The sequence below is a fragment of the Micromys minutus genome, assembly GCF_963924665.1.
Source record: "Micromys minutus genome assembly, chromosome: 25".
NCBI lineage: Eukaryota > Metazoa > Chordata > Mammalia > Rodentia > Muridae > Micromys > Micromys minutus.
The window spans coordinates 25915524-25936427 of record NC_137960.1 but is presented as its reverse complement, the minus strand read 5'-3'; the positions used below and the strand labels follow the sequence as shown (position 1 = coordinate 25936427).

Below are 20904 nucleotides of genomic sequence, written 5' to 3'. Positions count from 1 at the left end.
TTAAATGACCCTTTTATTGGGGTATGAACTTCTAATCTCTGACACTACATAGCCTCCAGTACTCAGTCTTTAAGACCCACACTTTGTACTTCTATTGACAATAGTTGCTGTTTCTAATTTGCTGGATGTTGGTTGGTTTGATTCTATAATGCTGGAATTGATATCCAGGCCTTACACTAGCTGAAAGGACTCTGCTACTGAGCTGTCTCCAGCCCAGTAGGGCCAGGTCCTGAGATCTCACTTTGCAGAGCTAGTTATCACCTTCTAACGTGTGCCTCCTAGCAAAGGATCTTCTTTTAGAGCATTCTGTCACATTGTTTTCCTTAAGTATGTTAAAACTTTCTGTGTCTTTAACATCTTTTCTCCCGTTGTTCTTTTATTTTTGTTAGGTTTTGCTGGGTATAATAATCTGGGCCAATACCTTTGGTTTCTTAGCATCTGAGGTACCTTTGTCCAAGACCACCTGGATTTTAGTCTGTTGAGAAGTTGGGTGTAATTTTGATCATTCTGCCTTTATATGTATCTTGGTCTTTTTCTCTGGTGACTTTTAATATTCTTTCTTTGTTTTGTATATTTAGTGCTTTGATTATTATGTGGTGTGGGGACTTTCCAGTCCAATTTATTTGGTGTTTTGTATGCTTTTTTTATACCTTGATAAGCATCTCCTTTAGGTTAGTAAGATTTTCTTCTATGATTGTGTTGAAAACTTTTTCTGGTCCTTTGAGCTGGGTTTCTTTTCATTCTTCAATACCTATTGCTCTTTATTTGGTCTTTTCTTAGTGTCTCAGATTTCCTGGATGCTTTGTCTCAGGGGGTTTTTTTTAGATTTAATATTTTTCTTTGACTGATACATCCATTTCTTCTATCATATCTTCAGTGCCTGAGAATCTGGCTTTTCATTTCCTGTATTCTGTTGGTGAAGCTTATATCTGTAGTTCTTGTTTGAATTTCTGATTTTTTTGTTTCTAGAATTCTGTTGGCTTGGGTTTTCTTTATTGATTCTATTTCCAATTTCCAAAAATTCATTTCCTCCACTGTTTGTGTTTTTCTGGATTTCTTTTAGAGATTTATTCTTTCCATCTTTAGGAACTTCTGTCATAGTCACAAAGGCTGTTCCAGGTCTTTTTCCTATGCTTCAGCTTTGTTGGAATATTCAGGACATGGCTGTTACTGATTGTGTTTATATGCTGGCATCTAGGCTTCAGGGTTTGAATGAAAAGGTCTGGGTGTTGACTTCTGCATTTGTCTTTGTTGGTTGGGTGTTTTGTTCCTTAGCTACTGTTTCCTTTTTGGGTTTTCAGAGAGTATTATGGCTGTGTGTTTTCATGTTTTTTTTTTTCCCTCAGCCTGCTCAACTGGTATGTTCACAGGAAATGCCCGCTAGTGTTGGAGGCTGGGGTACTGGGATAAGTTGAGGGAAGAAAGGTTGGAAGAGAGAAGGTCTTGGTGATCTGTTATGGTTAGGGTCAGGGAAGAAAGAGAAATCACAGTAGGTTTCCTACTACAGATCTTCGGATAAGACTGGAGGTGGGGTGGGGGGTTCATTGTATCTCAGGAGCAATTGGAAAGGTATGGGTCTGCTTTCAGCCTACTTTTGGCCAGAAAGGAGCAGCCCTTGGGTTAGTAGTGGGTGACTGCTAGCATCTGGGACAAAGCAACAAATAGGGCAGGGAAGCTTAGAAGGGGAGCTCTTTTGGGATCCATGGAGCAGAGGGGGCAGGGAAGGCTGCCATGGGTGCTCTGCTTTAAAGGTCGGGATGAGACTGAAAGATTATGTTTGGGGATAACAGAGAACAAGACAGCTTTTTTTTTAACCTCATAAAGACAAATCATGTCATTCAAAAACAGGTACTAACTGAACGCTTGGATGCTCTTCTTCTGGAAAAAGCAGAGACTGAACAACAGTGTCTACGTCTAAAAAAAGAAAATATTAAAGTGAAGCAAGAGGTTGAGGTAAGGCAACATTTAGTGTTCTTTTATCTGTTAACTTACACAGACTATAAAGGAATTTTACAGTGGAATAGGATCTTAAGCATCTAATCTAGCCAAGCATGGATACACATGCCAGCACTTGGGAGGCTCAGGCAGGAACATGTCAAAGTCAAGGCCAGCCTGGGATACTTAACAAGGTACTGTTTCTAGTAATAGAGGTGCTTGCCTCCAAACTTGGTGACCTGCCCCCAAAATATAAATGGCAGAAGAGATAACTGACTCCTACAAGTTGTCTATAACCTCCATGAATGTGCCGTGGCATATGCACACTCGTATCTATCTGTCTATCCATCTATCTGTCCATCCATCATCCAACTTTTCTCTCTCTCTCTCTCTCTCTCTCTCTCTCTCTCTCTCTCTCACACACACACACACACACACACACACACACTAAATAATTTAGTTTTTAAAGGGTATCTAGTCCAGTGTTACTACTTTTATCAGAAACAAAACCGTCAGCTCTGGAAGCATAGACCCATAATTCCAGACACTCAGAAAAGCTATGAGGTTCACAAGTTCAGGGCCAGTCTAGCATCCAAAATGAGTTCAAGGCCAGCTTGAGCAGCTTTGTAACACCCTGTGTGTGTCAAAAAGTGAGAAGAGGAATAGGGATATGGCCCAGTAGTAGAGGCCCTGGGTTCAGTTCCTTATTCAGCTAGCAATACTAAAAGCATGCAGTAATGCAGAGATAAACTAACATTTTATTTCTTACATAGTTTAATCTTTCTTATAACCATGTCATTCTTTAATAAAAACCTTTTAAGATTTTGAGTTTTTCACAACTCTAAAGACTTTCATCTGCTCATGTTTTATCATTTAGAACATTTAGTAGTACATTGTTACTTCGTCTGTAATGTTTTAACGTATTTTCTCTAAAATGTCTCTTATTAATCTGTTCTGGAGCTATATATTGTAGCTTTTTACCTCAAATAATTGATTACCTTTAAAACAGTGGTAAAATACAGAGGTTTCCTAGTTGTTAGTACTTTTAGTAATAGATTTTTATATTGGTGATAATAGTTCTGCTTGAGTGAGGCAAGGCCTGAACAAAATTCTTCAGATTTCAGAATCATATTTCTCTAGATATATTCTGTTTGCCTCTTTTCCCATCTAGTTAACCCTTTAGTAAAGATAGAGATTTCTTTCGTCTTTAAAGATTTATTTGTGCTTATTTTTGTAATAGGATTCTGTAACTAAACTGGAAGAGACACAAAAAGAGTTTGAACAATTGAACAGAACCTATGTAAAAGAAATTGAGCGCGTTAAGAGTGAGCTGATGGCGGTACACTCAGAGCACAGCAAAGAAAAGGCTGTGTTACAGAAAGACCTGGAGGAGGCGGTCCATAAAAAAGAAGAGCTGTTAGAACAGCTTAAGTCTCGGAGTGACTCTGAAGATAATGTTAACAAACTGCAGCAAGAGATTCAAAACATTACAGCAGTACTTGAGGAACGAATTCTATGTCTACAAAAGCAATTAGAAGCTACCAGTGATGAAAAACAGCAGGAGATTATTCAGCTCCAGAAAGTCATTGAGGACAATGCTCAGCACTACCAAAAAGATATTAATACTTTCCAAGAAGAGATTTTGCAGCTGAGAGCTACACACAAAGAAGAAGTTAATGAACTGAGGTCTCAGTTGGAAATATCAGCTAAAGAACATGAGGCAGAAATACATAAACTAAAAGAGGACAGGGTGACGCAGTGGGAGGCGAGTGAGAACACTCCAGAGAAAGGCCCATGTGAGTTGGAAAGCTTAAATGAAGGCACCTCAGATGCAAGCCAGGACAGTCAAAATTGCTCTGTGGCCTTACAGGAAGATCCTTTTACAGAGCAAACAGTATATGATAAAGTCAGACAATTGGAAGATTCATTAAAAGAACTGGAATCTCAACGTAGCATCTTAAAAGATGAAGTGACTTACATGAATAATCTCAAGTTAAAACTTGAAATGGATGCCCAGCACGTAAAGGATGAGTTTTTCCATGAACGAGAAGACTTGGAGTTTAAAATTAATGAACTGTTGCTGGCTAAAGAAGAACAGGGCTATGTAGTAGAAAAATTAAAATATGAGCGAGAAGATTTAAATAGACAGCTTTGCTGTGCTGTGGAACAACATAACAGAGAAATACAGCGTCTTCAGGAACAGCATCAGAAAGAAATCTCTGAACTAAGTGAGACATTTATGTCAGGTTCAGAAAAAGAAAAGTTAGCATTAATGTTTGAAATACAGGGTCTTAAGGAACAGTGTGAAAATCTACAGCATGAAAAGCAAGAGGTAGTTCTAAATTATGAGAGTTTACGAGAGATGATGGAAATTTTACAAACAGAACTTGGAGAATCTGCTGGAAAAATTAGTCAAGAGTTTGAAACAATGAAGCAACAGCAAGCATCTGATGTTCATGAGCTTCAGCAGAGACTAAGAACTGCTTTTAATGAAAAAGATGCTCTTCTTGAAAGTATAAATCGCCTACAAGGAGAAAATGAAAAATTAGTATCGCAACATGAATTAATACCAGAACTCGAAAGTACCATAAAGAACCTTCAGGCAGATAATAGCATGTATTTATCCAGTCTTGGTCAAAAAGACACCATGTTACAGGAATTAGAAGCAAAGATAAGTTCTCTCGCTAAAGAAAAAGATGATTTTATAAGTAAAATCAAAACTTCCCGTGAAGAGATAGATGATCTCCATCAGAAATGGGAAAGGGAACAAAGACTGTCTATAGAACTCAGGGAAGCAGCAGAGGGAGCTGCCCAGCACAACAGTGAACTGAGACAAAGAGTCAGTGAGCTAACAGGGAAACTAGAAGAAATGTTAAGAGAAAAGAGTCAAAATGACCAAAACATTATGGTTCAAGTGAAAACTATGACTGAAGACCAAGAAGCATTGTCGTCTGAAATCAAGTCTCTTTATGAGGAAAACAATAGACTGCATTCTGAAAAGGTCCAGCTAAGCAGGGATTTAGAAGCTCTTCAGTCTCAACAAGATGTTGCCTATAAAGAACATGTTGCTGAATTAGAAAAGAAACTCCAGTTAATGGTTGAAGAGCGAGACGGTTTAAATAAGCTGCTTGAAAATGAGCAAGTTCAGAAGTCATTTGTCAAAACTCAGTTGTATGAGTATCTTAGGCAAATGAAGCTAAGCATTTTAGAAGGAAATGAAGAGGAAGATGTTGTCAAAGTTCTACAAGCTGTGGGTGACTCCTTAGTGAAAGTAAAGGAAGAAAAACATAACTTGGTCTTTGAGTATGATGCGAGAGTATTAGAATTAGAAAGAAAGATTAAGTGCCTTCAAGAGGAGAGTGTAGCTCAGTGTGAAGAACTAAGGACTTTAGTAAGAGACTCTGAACAAGAGAAAATTCTCCTAAGACAAGAATTAGATGAAGTCACATCGACAAAAGAGGCCTTGCAACTTGATCTTCTAGAAATGAAGAATATTAATGAAAAAACAAGTCTTGAAAATCAGACTCTTTCAACTCAGTTTGCAGAATTATCTCAGACATTACACAGCAAAAATGAAGTCCATAATGAAAAGGTTCTTGTAATAGAACATGAAAACCTAAGGCTATTGCTTGAACAGAGGGAGTCTGAACTACAGGATGTGAGAGCAGAATTGATACTGCTAAAGGTACTAGTATTTTGAGTTGTATTGATTCAAATAAATCCTTAGCTCTGCTCATAGGTTGTAGAAAATACATGTATTGACATTTTTATAGTCTGAAAGTTATGTCTTAGCATTTAGGCTCAAGTAACAAATTTCTGGCAAATGAATTAATAATCCACTTTGATGTGATATACCTCAGTCAAGTGTGACTAGTCATGAGCAAAATAATCAAAGACAAATCAGAACCACCCTCAGGACGCGGACAGTGCTTATCTTTTTAAAGACCACTTGATCAAAAGAATGAGCTATAGTGGTATTCCGTTTTAATTAAAAATCTAAAGCTCTCTTAGAAGTTGTGTTGTGGAGTGATGTGATCACCATGTAGTCATTTCTTTATTACATATGTATTTGGGGTGTGTCAAATTAGTCATCTTGTTCTTTGGCACTGTTTTAGTAAAGGCCATATACATAATAAATGTAATATTGCTTACTCTAGCAATAGGAAATAAAATTAACCAAATCGCTATTTATATGGTTTTTTTGGGTTAAGATCTTCTCATGATTAAAATGATGACAGTTTTATTGTGGGCAATGAAATGAATTCTGGTTTAGGGGTTCTTTTGTTTTGTTTTGTTTTGTTTTTCTCTATAAAATCTAGGATTCCTTAGAGAAATCGCCTTCTGTAAAAAATGATCAACTTTCATTGGTAAAAGAGCTGGAAGAAAAAATAGGTAACTATGGTTTTATATGTGTTGTCACCATTAATTAGAAAAATATTTTGTTAATGTTTAAGATAGTTGGGAACTATAGTCTCAATAGCGAGTTATTAAATACACAGTAATTGGCTGTCTTTTTCTCATTCCCCAACTGTCCTCTGCCATCTGTTTACCTTCTCTTCTAAAAGTCACATTCTGTCATTTAACCCAAACTAGAATGCTGTTCTATTCTAGTGCTATTCTATGCTCCATTCATAATTGATTCTGTGAATTAGTTTTGGATTTTTTATCCACATAGACATTTTGAGTAATCAACTATTGTATATAATGGCAATAGACAAGATCCAAACAAAGTACTCATTAACAGGAAGAAGTTAAGGTCAGTGCTTAGGGACAGGAGAAAATATCACTGCCATTAGGTCCTGAAGAGTAAGATGTATGACACAAGAAAAAATGGTATTTTAGCAAGAAGTGTGCTTGTCTCTTGATTCTTTTTTTTTTTTTAAATAGCATCAAGGAGACCAGAAAGTTCCCAAGGAGTAGCTGATTATGAACACGCTAGTGCAATGCACAGAAAAATAAAGCTTTCATACATACCCTTTGATCCTTTTAGTGATTTTATGGACTAGCTCTGTTGTTCCTGCTGAAAGATGAAGAAATAAAGACTTAAGTGTTTTATGATGTATCTATGATTCTTCAGTCTAGTGGGGAAAGGAGAATGGAAAAGAGTTCAGAATGACTCCCAGTTTTCTGCCAAAGATAGTTTGAGTGAAGAAAGATGCTCAATTTTAGACTAAATATATGGATCATCACATAGGATGCTACATAACATCTGTAACTGAGATGACTAGCATCAAGGTAGAAAACGCACAGTCGAATTGTGGGCATAAAATGCCAAAGGTTGAGATCCCAAAGGCAAGAGGGAGGGAAGGAGGGGGAGAGGGGGGGGGGGAGAGAGAGAGAGAGAGAGAGAGAGAGAGAGAGAGAGAGAGAAGCATAAATGGATGAGGACCCGAGTCCCCATCATTGAACAAAAGTCTGGAAGTCAAGCTATGTCCAAGTAACAGACATGGGAAAACCTTTAGCCACTGCAGATGCTTCGGATGGGTTAAGTGAGTGCTAAGAGCCACCTATTGAGTTAAGCAGCACAGAGGACAGTTTTCTGGTGTGCTGGGGCCAAGGCTTGGTTGAAGTGGCCTTGAAAAGGATGGGGAAGAGAAATGTAAGAGTATATATGCAGGCAACTCTTTGAAAGGTATTGCTCTGTAAGAGGAGAAGTGTGGTTTCTATTGTTTTGGGTTTTTTTTTTAATGGAAAAACAAGCATGTTTGTGATATTACACCTCCTATTATGGTCTCTCCCCTGCCCTTTTTAGACTCTACTATTTATTGCTGATATACTGATGTGTCTTACTTTATTATTTATTATTAATGTATCTGTATAATCTATATGGCTGTGCCTGACATACCCTATGTAGAGGTCAGAAGTTAACTTTCAGGAGTCAGTTCTTTCCTTCTATGGGTACCAGGGATTTCCATGTTAACTGCAGTTAAGAAAAGGTAACAAAAATAGTCTTAAACTCAAGTTTAACTGGAAGAGGTAGTCAAATAGGGTGACGAAAGATGTTTATATATAGGCACAGTCTAGAGGAAGACTGTGCATCATTATGTAAATGTACTTTTACCTCTTTCCTGTTTGTCCTGATTTACAAACCATCTCTGAAAATCCTTTCAGACTCAACATTAACAGTCTTAGAAACTCCAATTTCTAAGTATTAAGAAATGACCTTGGAAAATAAACTATTAACAGAGACTTAAAGTTTTACATAATTTACCCCACTTAGCTAATGAATGACTAAGGTTTCTATTTACAAAATAAAGTTCTGGCTACTTACCATTAATTTCGGGCTACAAATTTTGTGTTCAAGAATAAAACCATTTCTGGGGTTAAGATAAATAATTTCACTATTTTTTTCTTTTTGACTTTATATGTGATCCTTTTCTGTTTTAGAAAGTCTGGAAAAAGAATCCAAAGACAAGGATGAGAAAATCAGTAAGATAAAAGTAGTTGCTGTGAAAGCAAAGAAAGAACTGGATTCCAACAGGAAAGAGGTAAGGCAACAAAAGCACAAGACTTTAGGACCCTGTGTTGTGGAAAATCAAGTATTTCTATAAATGAAAAGCACTCACTATATTTTCAACAGGCCCAGACACTACGGGATGAACTCGAATCCGTCCGGTCAGAAAAGGACCGCTTGTCTGCCTCTATGAAGGAGCTCATCCAAGGAGCTGAAAGCTATAAGGTAAAACCGTTACTTTCAATGCAGACTTTATTTATAACGAATGAGTATACTAGAATTATAAAACTAGAACATAAAATATGTTGTTTTGGCTATGGAAATTTGAATTTCTGTTTTTGTTTTTTGTTTAGTGTACATAAAAGGTTACTCTTCGGTTGTATCTTAAGTTTTTTTGTTTGATGTTAGACAGGGTTTCACTGTGTAGCCCCTGGCTGGCCTGGAAACAGAAATCCACTTGCTCCCAAGTACTGGAATTAAAGGCATTTGCCACCACACCAAGAAAAATTAGCCTTTAAATAGTGCTTTTGAATTGTTGTTTCTTACAGTTAAAATGTGTTGGGGAATTTCCTCATAATTCAGTGTAGAGAAGAAACCTGCTGTGATCCAGTGTTCACAGTGCAGACCCCAAGACTCCGCCTGGGGAATGTCCCTACTGCCTTTAATAACACGAGGCCTGGCTGTTTTTCCAAATCTAACAAAATCACCAAGTATAAAATAAATACTACACTTTTTTACATATTTATATTCAATAATATTTATGTAGATGGGCCCCATTCCTGGTTCTAGACAGAGGCTGGTCAACAGCAGATTTTCCTAAATTCCTGTCCCCTTACTCCTAAATTCTAGTGGCAGTTACAGGTAGACAAAAGGGCAAGATAGAGACTGTATAAGAAAGTAAAGAAAGAGGGAAAAAGATGAACAGTAGAATTCTAATCAGACTCAGATTTACAGAAGACAGAGGAGACGCCAACACATGACAGGCTATCTTTCCAACACTTCACATGTCTTACAGGTGTATTTTCAGAAGAAATAGTAGAAGTATCTTATCCTCATTACCAGTTTACAAGTGGGCCTCTGAAGCAGAGACTCAAGGCCATTGCCTTAAAAATTTTAAGAGACTAGTAACGTAGAGCTGGAGCCTTACCATTCGGTTCATGCTGACTAAGTTATGCTACACAAAGCTGCAAGCAGAAATTAGGGAGGAGAGAATTAGGAAGATAATTGAAGTAAGCATAATCCAAGCTTTATTACACTATACACACTAAAATAAATTCTGTATGTATGAAACATTTTTTAATATCTAAAATAAAATTCTCAACCTTTTGCTGACTTCTGATCCCAATTTTTTTTATAAACTAAAAAGCAATTTTCGAATTTACAAAGTAGAAAAATTAAAAGATTAAACTTATACCTGGTGTTATTCTGGAGAACATTAGTAGATTATGGCATTATAAAGTGTAAAAAAAGCAAAGTCCTCATGTAACTGACCTATGAAAAAGGAACAAGCTCATATTTAATTTTTCAAGTATGTTTTTAATGGATATATAAGGTCATATATATTAAGGGTACTAATTTTTTGTCATATTGCCAAATGCTTTTACATTTTCATAATAAGTATTTTAAAAATTTCAAATGTGCTCTTAAGGTGTCAAGGTGGCTTGATTATATGTCCTGACCTAATGAATGCTTCATCACTTAGAGTTAAATCTTGTCTTTTATTGAAGAACCTTCTCTTAGAATATGATAAGCAGTCTGAACAGCTGGATGTGGAAAAAGAACGTGCTAATAATTTTGAACATCATATAGAAGACCTTACCAAGCAATTAAGAAATTCGACTTGCCAGGTAATTTCAAGTTGGATACATTTAGACAAGCAAAATTATAGTAAATACATTTTAATCTTATTTTCTCTTGCACAAGAAGATAAACTATAATCAGAAGAAAAACATTTTTCATTGTTTTGTATCAAGAAAAGAATTTGACTGTCTTAGTTAGGGTTTTACTGATGTTAACAGACACCAAGACTAAGGCAACTCTTATAAGGACAACATTCAATTGGGGCTGGCTTACAGATTCAGAGGTTCAGTATATTATCATCAAGGTGGGAACATGGCAGCATCCAGGCAGACATGGGGTAGCAGGAGCTGAGAGTTCTACATCTTCATCTGAAGGCTGCCAGGAGAAGACTGGCTTCCAGGTAGCTAGGATGAGGTTCTTAAAGCCCACACCCACAGGGACACACCTACTTCGACAAGGCCACACCTCCTAATAGTGCTACTCCCTGGGCCAAGTATTTGCAAACCATCACAATAGCTAACAGTATCCTAGTTTTTTGTTTTCGCTTTTTATTAGATAGTTTGTGTAATTACATTTCAGATGCTATCACCTTTCCCAGTTCCCCTCTCTCATCCTCCGTACCCCTAAGTCTATGCAGTTGCTCCCCCTCCCAACCACCCACTCCCACCTCACCTCCCTAGCATTCCCCTACACTGGGAAATCGACCTTCACAGGACCAAGAGCTTCTCCCGTGCAGACAGTGCCATCCTCTGGTACATATGTGGCTGGAGCCATGTCAGTATCTTCTTTAATTAAACCTTTCTTACTGTTGACTAGCAAGCATTGTTACTGTTCATTTCAGGAGCATGCCATTACTGTGCATGCGCTTGAAGATGTCAACTAACCTCAGTCCAACAGGAACTGTTTGTTTGGGTTTTTTATTTTTACTTTTTGTTTTTTTTTTTTTTTTCATTTATTCTTTAATCTTCTTTTTTACACTCCAGACTTTATCCCATTCCTGGTCTACCCTCCAGCTGTTCCACATTCCACACATCCTCCCCCAACCCCTACATTCCCATGTCAAAGAGGATGTCCCCTCCTGCTCCACCCATACTTCACCAGACCTCCTCACTCCCTGGGGTCCCAAGTTTCTCTGGAGAGTTAGGTGCATCTTTTCTAAGTCCAGACCTGTCAGTCCTCTGCTGTATCTGTGTGGGGGCCTCATATCAGCTGGTGTGTGCTGCCTGGTTGGTGGCTCAGTGTCTGAGAGATCCCAGGGGTCCAGGTTAGACTGCTGGTTTTCACCCTTCTTTTCAGCTTCTTCCAGCTTTCCCCTCATTTAACTACAGGGGTCACTAGCTCCTGTCCATTGGTTAGGTGTACATATATGCATTTGACTATTTCAGCTGCTTGTTAGGCCATTCTGAAGGCAGTCGTGCTGGGCCCCTGTCTGTAAGCACACCATAGCATCAGGAACAGTGTCAGGCCTTGGGGCCTCCTCCTCAGCTGGATCCCAATCTGGGCCCATCACTGGACCTCCTTTCCCCCAGCCTCTTCTCCATTTTTGTCCCTGTAGTTCTTTCAGACAGGAACAATTTTGGGTCAGTTTTCGACTGTGGAATGACAACCCCATCCCTCCACTTGACGCCCTGTCTTTCTACTGGAGGTGGGCTCTACAAGTTCCCTCTCCCCACTGGAAGGCATTTCATCTAGGGTCCCTCCCCTTGAGTCCTGAGAGTCTCTCACCTCCCAGGTCTCTGGTACATTCTTGAGGGTCCCCCACCTCCTACCTTCCAAGGTTGCTTCTTGTTCTGTGGGAAGTTTTTGCCAGGTCAGTATCAGCAGTGATTATTTCTTTAAACTTATTCTTGACTTAACAGTTCATCTGTGTGGTTAATGGTGAAGTCACTTTTATTCGACACTGGTGTTCTCATTACATATTTCACCTTCTGTATATGTCTACTTTGTGTTCACAATAACGAGACATTTATTTTCCAGTGTGAAAGACTAACTTCAGACAATGAGGATCTTCTGGCTCGAATTGAGACCCTGCAAGCTAATGCCAAGTTATTGGAAGCACAGATCTTAGAAGTCCAGAGAGCCAAAGGGGGAGTAGAAAAAGAACTAGAAGCTGAGAAACTTCAGAAAGAACAGAAAATTAAGGTAAGAACAACCCAGAGACCAGGTCCCATGTATACAGTAGATTTTAATCACATATTGCTTGAATGAACAGTCTTACTGAGTACATTTATGAGACAGTCTCATTAATTGTGTTAGTTAATTCTTTAATGTATGCCAACTCTATAATGGAGACTCTGTTGTAGTTTTATGTGCTAGCCATATAGTTTTTAAAGTTTTGAAACATTACCAAAATCTTGCGGTTTGTGTATGGTATGCATTTTATACATAATGAATGTCTTCCGTAATGTTGATTGTGCTTTGGGTTTAATTGTAGGAACATGTCAGTACGGTAAATGAGCTCGAAGAACTTCAACTCCAATTTCAAAAGGAAAAGAAGCAGCTTCAGAAAACGATGCAAGAATTAGAACTGGTTAAAAAGGTACAGAAATTCTCCAAGAGAGAACTCTGTGACAGAGTGCCTGGTTAGCATGCCGAAAGCCTGGCTTTGATCCCAGGACCTCAGACTAGGACGTGTTCATAGAACAATGTAGCTCACACTACTGCACTTCTGTACATGTAAAAAATATCTTACAGATTGGCTATAATACTAAAAAAGTCCCTTACAGATTGTTAGCCTTATCAAATTAAAACTTAAAACTTGAATTTTTGTCTGTTCAGAAGAACCTAGGCTCATGAGTTTATTTCTCTCTCTATGTGTGGTTGCTGTATTGTATGATACATGAAGATTATTGTCAAAGCTTAAAATTCATTTTAATTGATTTCTCTCTACTTTTTAAAGGAATATTTTATAAAAGGCATTGTAAAGAAAGCTCTGAATACCCAAGAAACAACTCTGAGACCATATGAAGTTCAAAAAGAAGGAAGGCCAAAATGTGGATGCCTCAGTCCTTCTTAGAAAAAAAAAAGAAAGAAAAAGAAAAAGGAAAAAAAAAATGTGTATTCAATCATATGTTGTTATGTAACAAATTTTGTGAGCTATAGTAATATATAAAAAAGAGAAAGTAAAAAAAAGGCATTGTGAGAGTTACCTTAATACTAATATTCCATATATAAGAACTTCACAAGACTAGAACTACTTTAATTAAAGTTAGATGGAATTTAAAAAGCTGAGTTTTAAACTGTTAGAAAACACTTGATGAAATTAGAACTGTGAACTATTGAGCTTCTTACTTCCTCATTAAATTATGTCTATACTACCGAAAAACATAATAAAACCTACTTGTTCCTGTTGCATGACTACAGCAGTTTCTAAGACTAGCTGCCCTAGTAATAGTAAGTCTTTTATAAAACATGCAGGATGCCCAGCAGACCACGTTGATGAATATGGAAATAGCAGATTATGAACGGTTGGTGAAAGAATTAAATCAAAAGTTAACAAATAAAAACAGTAAGATAGAAGATTTGGAACAAGAAATGAAAATTCAGAAACAAAAACAAGAAACCCTACAAGAAGAAATGAGTGAGTAAAACAATTCCCTTTTCTTTATCATGCCTTTTTTTTAACATGATAAAGAGAACAGCATGAGTCACGAATTCATACAAGCCTGCCTGCCTGCCTGTCTGCCTCCCTCCCTGCCTCCCTACCTGCCTCTCTCCCTCCCTCCCTCCCTGCCTGCCTCTCTCCCTCCCTCCCTCCCTCCCTGCCTGCCTCTCTGCCTGCCTCCCTCCCTGCCTGCCTCCCTCCCTGCCTGCCTCTCTCCCTCCCTCCCTCCCTCTCTCCCTCCCTCCCTCCCTCCCTCCCTGCCTGCCTGCCTTGCCCTGTCTCTCTTCCTCTGCAAACTTTTTTTTTTTTAAATAGACAGAGTCTGGGCTAGCCCAGAACTAAGTTACGGAGATCTGCCTGCCTCTGGCTCCTAAATGCTGGGATTAAAGTTGTGTGCTACCACACCCAGCTATTCATACCAGTCTTTAATCACCAGCACATGTGGCACAGTCTTGAGGGCCAGAAGCAGATCAAACCATCTGCCATTAAGAGATTAATGATTCATATAGTGCTTGCTGCAAGGTACCAGTCATGTTTGTTCATGGTTTAATGGTTGTCAGCAGATTAGGAAATACTAAGTAGCAGTGAAGCATTCCTCTTTAAGGTGATTGTATGCATTTTTCCCATAAAATATATTTCCCTTTAAGCGCCCCTGAATGGCACTTTTCTTGGTTTGAGTAATTTCAGAAGATTCCTTTTTAATATGTTGAGTTTTAGGTTTGTCTGATGTCTGATGAGTGAGTTTTCTTAGTACACTTGACAACAGTATTCTGTGTAATAGTTGGTGGCCATCAGTTGGTGGATGGGTTCAGGTCATCTGATTTTCAAGTCATAATGATTTTGCTCTCATCTACTTCTTCCGTGTGCTGAGAGCTGTGTTGAAATCTCAAGCCATAATCTTGGATCCCTTTGTGTCTTTTCAATTCTGCCACATTTGTGTTCCATTTATTTTGAAAGTCTAGTATTGGCTGCATTCACACTTAGAATTCTCGAGTATTCCTAATGATTTGGTCACTCTTACTGTGAATGTTCTTTTCTAGCTCCAGTACTTACTAATACTTACACAACTGAGCCTTTTGATTGTTACTGACATTTGCCTTTTAACCTAAGTAAGTGGTGTGTTCACTGCTGCAACCCCTGGGGCTGAGGACTGAACCCAGAGACTGAACTAAATCCGCAATCCTTCTGTGTTATTATATATATTATACACACACACATGAACACACACACACACATACATGTGCGTTTTTAGTTGTCTATCTGTGGATGTAAGCATCTGAGTGCAGGCACCACAGTAGGCAGGAGTTGGATCCTCTGGAGGCTGGAGTTACAGGGAATTATAAACCAACTCCAGGCCTCTGAAAGAGCAGTCCTTGCCCTTAACCACTGAACAGTGCTACAGCTTCCACGACCTTTTAAATAGCTCTATAATTGGGTCTTGCTTTTCCCTCCAAACTAAGTCTCAACTGTTGAAATATTTGAGCCATTTTCAGAGTGGTTGCCTATGAAGTGTATGCCTTTGTAGCGGTAGTCCTTGTCTTGTGCAAGTCTTTTACACCATGTAGTAACATGCTGTACTTCCGCTTTGGCAATTCAGAGTTTTCCTGTACATCTTTAGTTTGTCTTTTGTTTCTTTGAAGTAGCAAATGCCCCATCATGGGATGGAGTTTCTGGAAGTCCCTAATACTGTGGCCCCACCGTGGAATGGAGTCTGCGGAATTTCCTACTACTCTGTCTTCCCATTCACTAATCTACAGTCTCTTAATCTGTTAATTCCATGTGGTAAAAATTTCACTTTAAATATTGAATCCCATTTTTATCTCTAAAAGTTCTGTTATATTCAGTTTTAAAATTCTTCTTATGTTAGTGTTTCTTTGAACACATATAATACCTGTATATCCATTATTTCTGTAAAATATGGTCTGATTATCTTCCTTTCTTTTCCCCTAGCTGTGCGTCATTTTCTCTTTCTGAACCCCTGTGCGTTTGTTCACTGGGGTTTCTCCGCCCTGGCTGGTAGCTAGTGACCGTCAGTGTGGAGTCTAAAGCACTCACATTGCAGCACCGCTGGCTGTTCTTTCCCCGGAGTCATTACCTCTCAGCAAGAGCAACAGCCGTCTCAGCTTTCCACCCTCACACCCCGTTCTACAGGCTGTTCCCGTGCACAAAGTCAGGACAGGAAGTGTGGCTCACCGTCTTCGTTTGCCATCTCTTAGCCATCACACTCCTCCACTATTTATTGTTTGAGTGTCAGGGAGGGAAAGGTGTTGCTATTCCGTTGCTCACTTGTATATGACAGCAAAGTTTAAGTCTAGACCCTGTCACTCCCATGGCCAGAAGCAGAGCAGCTACTACACAATGACTTCAGATGCATAAGTGAAGAGGAAGTAACATAAAAGGAGACACTAAGGTAGAGCCACACAGTAAGATCAGGTAAAGGGGCAACACCTGAGGAGCTTCCGGTGTCTCTTTGCTAAAAAGTGTGTCAGAAAGCACCACAGAAACTAACGGATGGACTAAAACATGCCCTCGGGCTGCAGTCATGTTAGAGAAGGAAGCCTCAGAGGTAGGGTGAGGCACAACCACACAGCAGGCTTGCAGTACTCTCTACAGTAAAGGACTAGACATTTTTCTCTGCATGTGATTTCACCACGGGTATAAATCGTGTTCCCGTACTTCTCCCTTTCCTCTCCACTCTTGAATACCCTTGGGATCCTTCTAGTCCTAAGTGCTTCTTGTCCTGTGAAACTTCCCTCCTTCTGTAAAATTGGTAAGACCTTTGAACATATGGCACCGCATAGCCTTTTGTGTTTCGTGTGGCATGCAGACATGACTTTACGTCATCTTGTAAACTGTTGTCTCCCGTTTCAGTCTGTGTTCTTTGACCCAAGGAGCTTCATATAAATATAAGTATGCTTTTATTTAATTTATACATATGTAAATATTTCCAGATGAACATATTTGCTTTAAAAATACCCAGTAGAGTTTTAGAGTAGACCAGAGGTTTGCACATTTTCTATCATGGGCCGAGTAATAAATATTTTGTTTTTGTGGGCTACACAGTCCTTGTGGTAGTTCCTCGGGGTACCAGTGGATCATACTAATGCAGCCATAGACTGTATGTGAATGAAGGCACCTCTCTGTGTTCCGTTTTAAACTATATTTGGAAAACTAGCTTGTGAACTGCATTGTTCTGAGCCTGTCAGGGTACAGTAAGATCCGCTATGTGTTTGTAAGTATTTGAGGTGGGTGATTGGCACAGAGGAATGTATTGTTGGATATATTTGAAAGCTCCAAATGAAGAGCTGACATGAGTTTCTGGTACATTAATATGAAGAAAAAAGTAATTTGTGTGTCGTGTTTACTAATACAAATCTTATCTCTTTCTGCTGAAATTGCTTCGTGGGCTAGCTTCACTGCAGTCTTCAGTACAGCACTGTGAAGAAAAGAACACCAAAATCAAGCAGCTGCTTGTGAAAACCAAAAAGGAGCTGGCAGACGCAAAGCAAGCAGTATGTTCATTCCCGGTACCTTTTAGTGCTCACTCACGGCTCCAAGTCTCTAGTGTTTGTTTAACCACGGCTCTGTTTCTGTAGGAAACGGACCACTTACTACTCCAGGCATCTTTAAAGGGTGAGCTGGAAGCAAGCCAGCAGCAAGTGGAAGTCTATAAAGTAAGATTTTTGAATTTTTTGAAGAGCACTGAGCTCACTACTGTTGTAGGGAATCCAGGTTCAGTTCATAGCACCCACATGATGGCTCACAACTGTCCATCCCACACACACATACACACACACACACACACACACACACACACATATACACACACACACACATACACACACACACACACACACACATACACACACACACACACATACACATACACACACACACATACACACACACACACACACACACACACTCACTCACTCACTCACTCACTCACTCATCATTCCAGGAATCTGATGTGCTTTCTAGTGACCTCTAAGGGCAACAGACATACATACAGACAAACATCTATATAAAAACTAAAGAGGTTTGGGGGTTTTGGTGTTTTTGTTTATTTGTTTGTTTGTTTTCTAGAAAAAAATTCATTTTCAATGTTTATCTATCAGGTAAGGAGTTACTCTTTAGAGGTTCTTAAAAAGATTGCTCAGCACTTTGCTGAAACAGATGCAGTAACATCTAGTAATACAGCACAGTTCAGGCTAGTGACCGTCATGCCTTTAAGGGTCTAATAGTGCAAATAAAATAAACATGGCCCCAAATTTCATCTTTACCTCTGACTGAAAATACAGTTGCAAGAAGCGAGCTTGTTTTATATTTGCTGTATTTTGTATGTATAATGTCTGATGGCTTTTAATTAAACATTAAATATTTAGTCTTAAATTATGAAGATTCTGATTTAAAAAAATAAGTCAGCCTACTAGTAAGAAAATGTTTTACTAATATCTAAAATCCACTATTGTTTAATTTAATCTGTCTCTCCAGATTCAGCTGGCTGAGATGACATCTGAGAAACACAAAATCCATGAGCATCTAAAGACTTCTGCAGAACAGCACCAGCGCACACTAAGTGCATACCAGCAGAGGGTGGCGGCCCTGCAGGAGGAGAGCCGCTCTGCCAAGGTGTGTCCTTCAGGACGAACCCACAGGGTTCTAGTGCTCCAGGGCTATATCCCCAGCAGTGTTGTGATTAGCAGATGCACACCCACCTCAGATCATCCTCTATAATCCAACCACACGGCCCCTCCAACATCCCAGGGATAGTGTTTATGGAGCACAGGAGTCACCATGTATGTGTGGAGGTCAGAGGTCAGAGGTCTAGAGAAGGCTCTCCCCGCGTATCTGCTGCTGTGCTGTGTACTCAGAGCCAGCTGCCTCATGCAGTTCTCCTCTCTCTGCCTCCTGGCTTGCCATGGGAGTACAGGGAAGGTAAATACACACCTCTGATCTGGCTTTAAAAAACACCAAGGATTTTAGGGCTCAAACTCAGGTATTCAGACTTTCATAATTAGTACTTCTAGCCCCTGAGCCACCCAGCTCTTGACAGCATGTTTTTTGTTTTTGTTTTTGTTTTTTAATTGGTCTTTGGGTTTTCTTTTTTTTCTAAAATGAAAGTCATGAGTACAACAATTATCTTACATTTATGTTTAGCAATGTGTATGTGTAAAACTGTCACATTTATTTTGGAAAAGCCCTGTGACATTCTAATAGAATGGGCCTGCTTCCCCGGCTTTAACATACAAAGCATTTAGTTACTTACTGTGGCTTCATTAGAAATATCTCTCCTACCTAAGTGATTGGTAATATTAGCCCTGTTTTCATCGCTTTTGACTAGAATTTCAGGTCCAGTTACCAGCGGGCAGAGAAATTCTTGGTGTCCAGACAGTTACCTAAGGAGTGTGGGAATCTACAGATCACTTCAAAAACTCACAGCTTAACTTTTACCACTGTGTAAAATGGATCTGTCTTTGAGAACCAGGTTTTTCTGTTTATAAGAAGAGAACAGATCATAGGTCTGAATGTTTTGCAGAGTAATAGCAGCAGAGTGTCAGTGTGAGGTTTATGAGTGGTAAGGACATGACTGGCGTTTTAAAGAGGGTCAGGTCAGCAGGGCTGGGTTTCCGTTCCAGTTAAGTTTGTAGTATTTTGGGGTTTGCTTTGTTCATTGTATGAGACTGGGAATTTACTCTATATCCTATACTGACCTGGAAACCATAGTATATCTCAGGCTGGCCTCAAACTCTTCTCGATGCTCCTTTCTGCTGAGATTGCAGGGATGAACAGCCATTCCCAGCCCCAGAACTCACTATTAGTAGCATTAATAAAGGCTAAAATGAACAATAAGCTATTTTATTCATTTTCACTTGTTTTTACTTCATTTCATTAGCCTCTGAAAGGACATAGGCAGATGATGTCACAGTGACAATTTTCTCTCTCTTAAATGTTATAGGCAGAACAAGCTGCTGTCACCTCTGAATTTGAGAGCTACAAAGTCCGAGTTCATAACGTTCTAAAACAACAGAAAAATAAATCTGTGTCTCAGGCCGAAACTGAGGGAGCTAAACAAGAAAGGTAAAGTCTAAGGTTTTCCCCATACAAATGTAAATATAGGTTCTTCCCAAAGTTGGTCAGAAGCCCTGTTTTGGTTGCTTTTGACTAGAATTCTAGGCACCATTACTAGTGAGTAGAGAAATTCTTGGTGTCACCATATTCCCAGGCAACTAGGGAAGGACACAGCACAGGCATTATTGCAAACACTAAAAAATGTTAAAGCCAGAATTCAGTCTCTAAACTAACCTCTTGTGTCTATAAGGTCCAAACATAGCAGAGACATAGGCATTACAATTAAATGACATTAAAATTAGCATCCAGATCCATTTGGTAAGTTGTTCAGACATACACCAGGAACAAGAGATGAGCTGGATGTGGTGGCGCACACAGTTCAACCCCAGCACTTAGGAGGCAGAGGCCGGTCTGGACTTTGGAGTGAGTTCCAGGACAGCCAAGGCTGCAGAGAAACTCTGTCTCAGAAGGAGATGGGGAAGGGGAATGGCATGTCCATTCTGATTTTGCTGTATACCATTTCTAAGGTTCGGAACAGGGCTCGTACTGTAATGCTTGCACGCTTATGCTTTAGTTGGGTTCTGTTCTGGACCTATTAAGGTATTTTTCTACCCATAGCCATCATAAATATCTCTTAGTGACTATCATCATCTGTTAAGAACCATTCTGAGCATCCCTGAATTTGAGTTCAGCTTTCTTCAATGTTTTAAGTTCTTAGCAGTGTTTTACACTTTTTCTTAACCTATTTTTGTGATTTTTTTTTTTTATTAGAGCTTCTTGTGGGTGAGAATTGTCACCTTAGAGAATGTCCATTTCTTATACATCTTTTAAGGAATTAATAATATATGCATTATGGAAGAATTGTAGGTTTTCATTATTTCCACCAAGATTTTATTCCAATTCTAAACAGACTTATCCTTTTCTTCACATACTGCCTTTCGCTGTATTTTAACATCACATGCCATTCTTATAACCACTGTCTGAGAGGTGTGTGAGGTTGTTTCTAACCAATATAACCATAGACTATACCACGTAGCCT

At 39.0% G+C, this 20904-nt stretch overlaps 1 protein-coding gene across 2 annotated transcripts in view; it reads left to right on the top strand.

Annotated features, from left to right (window-relative positions):
- Positions 1-20904, top strand: part of GCC2 (GRIP and coiled-coil domain containing 2) — a 46472-nt gene that overhangs the window by 8362 nt on the left and 17206 nt on the right. For both annotated transcript variants that reach the window (XM_080937665.1, XM_080937666.1), the window contains 13 exons: positions 1849-1953; positions 3176-5620; positions 6255-6327; positions 8323-8423; positions 8516-8614; positions 10117-10236; positions 12167-12331; positions 12624-12728; positions 13607-13769; positions 17205-17305; positions 17390-17467; positions 18288-18425; positions 19753-19874. In XM_080937665.1, the coding sequence (XP_080793791.1) occupies positions 1849-1953; positions 3176-5620; positions 6255-6327; positions 8323-8423; positions 8516-8614; positions 10117-10236; positions 12167-12331; positions 12624-12728; positions 13607-13769; positions 17205-17305; positions 17390-17467; positions 18288-18425; positions 19753-19874 (3815 nt within the window). The remainder of the gene's footprint in view (positions 1-1848; positions 1954-3175; positions 5621-6254; positions 6328-8322; positions 8424-8515; positions 8615-10116; positions 10237-12166; positions 12332-12623; positions 12729-13606; positions 13770-17204; positions 17306-17389; positions 17468-18287; positions 18426-19752; positions 19875-20904) is intronic.